This window comes from Dryobates pubescens, chromosome 2 (genome assembly GCF_014839835.1).
Source record: "Dryobates pubescens isolate bDryPub1 chromosome 2, bDryPub1.pri, whole genome shotgun sequence".
Classification (NCBI taxonomy): Eukaryota; Metazoa; Chordata; class Aves; order Piciformes; family Picidae; genus Dryobates; species Dryobates pubescens.
In genome coordinates, this window is record NC_071613.1 from 31,923,354 (window position 1) to 31,925,411 (window position 2,058).

The window sequence follows — 2,058 nt, forward strand, 5'->3', positions numbered from 1 at the left end:
ACAAAAGTATAAATCCCAGAATAAAGCATCAGACCTTCACTTCCAAATTCAAAACTGAAACACAGGACAGTTTCATTTTCAATGATTTATTACTTTTTATGGACAGGTCTCGTTTAATATTTTCCCAATTCCCACTGCCTGCATGATGGTTATGTGTTGTTTGTTTGGTGGTTTGTGGTTTGTTGGTTTTTTTCCATTTCTTTCTTTCTTCCTTCCTTCCTTCCTTCCTTCCTTTCTTTCTTTCTTTCCTTCTTTCTTTCTTTCTTTCTTTCTTTCTTTCTTTCTTTCTTTCTTTCTTTCTTTCTTTCTTTCTTTCTTTCTTTCTTTCTTTCTTTCTTTCTTTCTTTCTTTCTTTCTTTCTTTCTTTCTTTCTTTCTTTCTTTCTTTCTTTCTTTCTTTCCTTCCTTCTTTCTTTCTTTCTTTCTTTCCTTTCTTTCTTTTTCTCTCTTTCTCTCTTTTTCTTTCTTTCTTTCTTTCTTTCCCCCATTTTTATGTTGTGCTAGCAGAGGCAAATAAAATACAGTCCAAAGTAGCTTCACTGTCTCCTTTGTAAACAGTACCTTAAAGAAAGATGACATTTTCTCGAGTCCTTAGCTGCTACATGCAGGTTCTGCTTGGGCAGTGTCAGTTATGTACAGTATAGGTCAGAAGCGAAGGATGAAATGGAAAATTTCACCTTTTTTACAAAGTTGTCAAGTCAGTTTGATGGTCCTTGGAACCAGTCTGTAAATGGGGGTTTGAAACAGAGGAAGAAGACCTGCCCTTCGTGTTGGGCAGTTTGTGATCTTTTTTCCACTTCATTCTTCTGTTCTGAAACCAGATCTTGATCTGGCGCTCAGAGAGACACAAAGTGTGGGCTATCTCGATACGGCGGCGCCTGGTCAGGTACCTGTTAAAATGAAATTCTTTTTCCAGTTCTAGGACTTGCTGTCTGGTGTAAGCTGTGCGGGAGCGTTTAGGTTCCCCTCCGCTGTAATTGGGATTCACTGGGAAAAAAATATGGAGAACTTTACAAAGCTAATCTTGACTTGCCGGTTCGACTTTACAAAAGAAAATCTTATGAGCTGCGAGCATGTGGCCGGGCTGGATTTATCCCAGTTGCTTTACAATGGACGGGTTGCTCTCCCCCTCATTTAAGGCAGGCGCTACAGGCACACGCAGCTAGGTAGGCTGGGAGCCTTTAGCAGGCTCTTAAAATGGAGTTTTCTCCTGCACGGCAAAGCCCCGCATGGCCAACGGCCTATTTCCTCAGCAATAAAAATTTATGGCGAGTGTAATTGGCTACCTCGGCTTCAAAAGCTCGTCCCCGAGCCTTACAGGGACTCAGCGAGCGTCGCTGCGGACGATCGGAATCAGGGTAGAAGAGCAAAGTAAGAAGAGGATCCTTACCCGAGTTAACATGGACTTTCTTCATCCAGGGATAAACTACTGCTGGCTGCTTAACTGCTGACCCGTTTGGGGCTTTGAGGGCCGGCTGCTGGCTGCAGGCTCGCGGGTTGGGCATTGGAGGCGGTGGACAATGCTCTGCTGGGCCGGGGAAGTGGCTCGCCGGACCGGATGGCTCCTGTCCATGACCCCGCGGCTGCACGGCAGAGCCTTGGGCATTGCTACAGCTAAAGGGCTGTTCGCTGTAGTTTGACCGTGGGTAGAGTCCCTGGTGCTGGAAATCAGAGCCTTGCGAGGCACTGTAGTACTCGGCCCCCTGCTCTCCTAGGTAGCTATTCTGCAAATATTCCTCGCAAGGAGGAAATTTGGGATCCACATACTTAGAGTTCACCATATACGAACTCATGGCCATTAATTTCTGAAGGTAGAAAATACTAATTTTTCTCGTGTTGTCTTTTTTCCCCTGCCATAGAGCCCTCCTACTTGCTGTCAACTGAATAAAGTTAGGCGGGCATGTGACTGGCCCGGCCAATGGGGAGCCGGGAGCCGATCACCGGATTTCTCCGCAGCTCAGCATTTCCACCGATTTCACTCCATAATATCCCTGTAACCGACTGACCCTCCCCCCCCCCCCCCCCCCCCCTTCGTCGGGTCTCACCCCCAAACCAGGTA

General features: G+C 46.1%; 1 protein-coding gene across 1 annotated transcript; it reads right to left on the reverse strand.

The window, feature by feature from the left end:
• Positions 1-488: 488 nt before the first annotated feature.
• Positions 489-1,798, reverse strand: HOXD4 (homeobox D4). The gene is made up of 2 exons (XM_009906638.2): positions 1,390-1,798; positions 489-986 (listed from the first exon to the last, which is right to left on the reverse strand). Exons 1-2 carry the CDS (start codon positions 1,796-1,798, stop codon positions 682-684), a joined length of 714 nt encoding a protein of 237 aa, XP_009904940.1. The 3' UTR covers positions 489-681.
• Between the last annotated feature and the right edge of the window lie 260 nt (positions 1,799-2,058).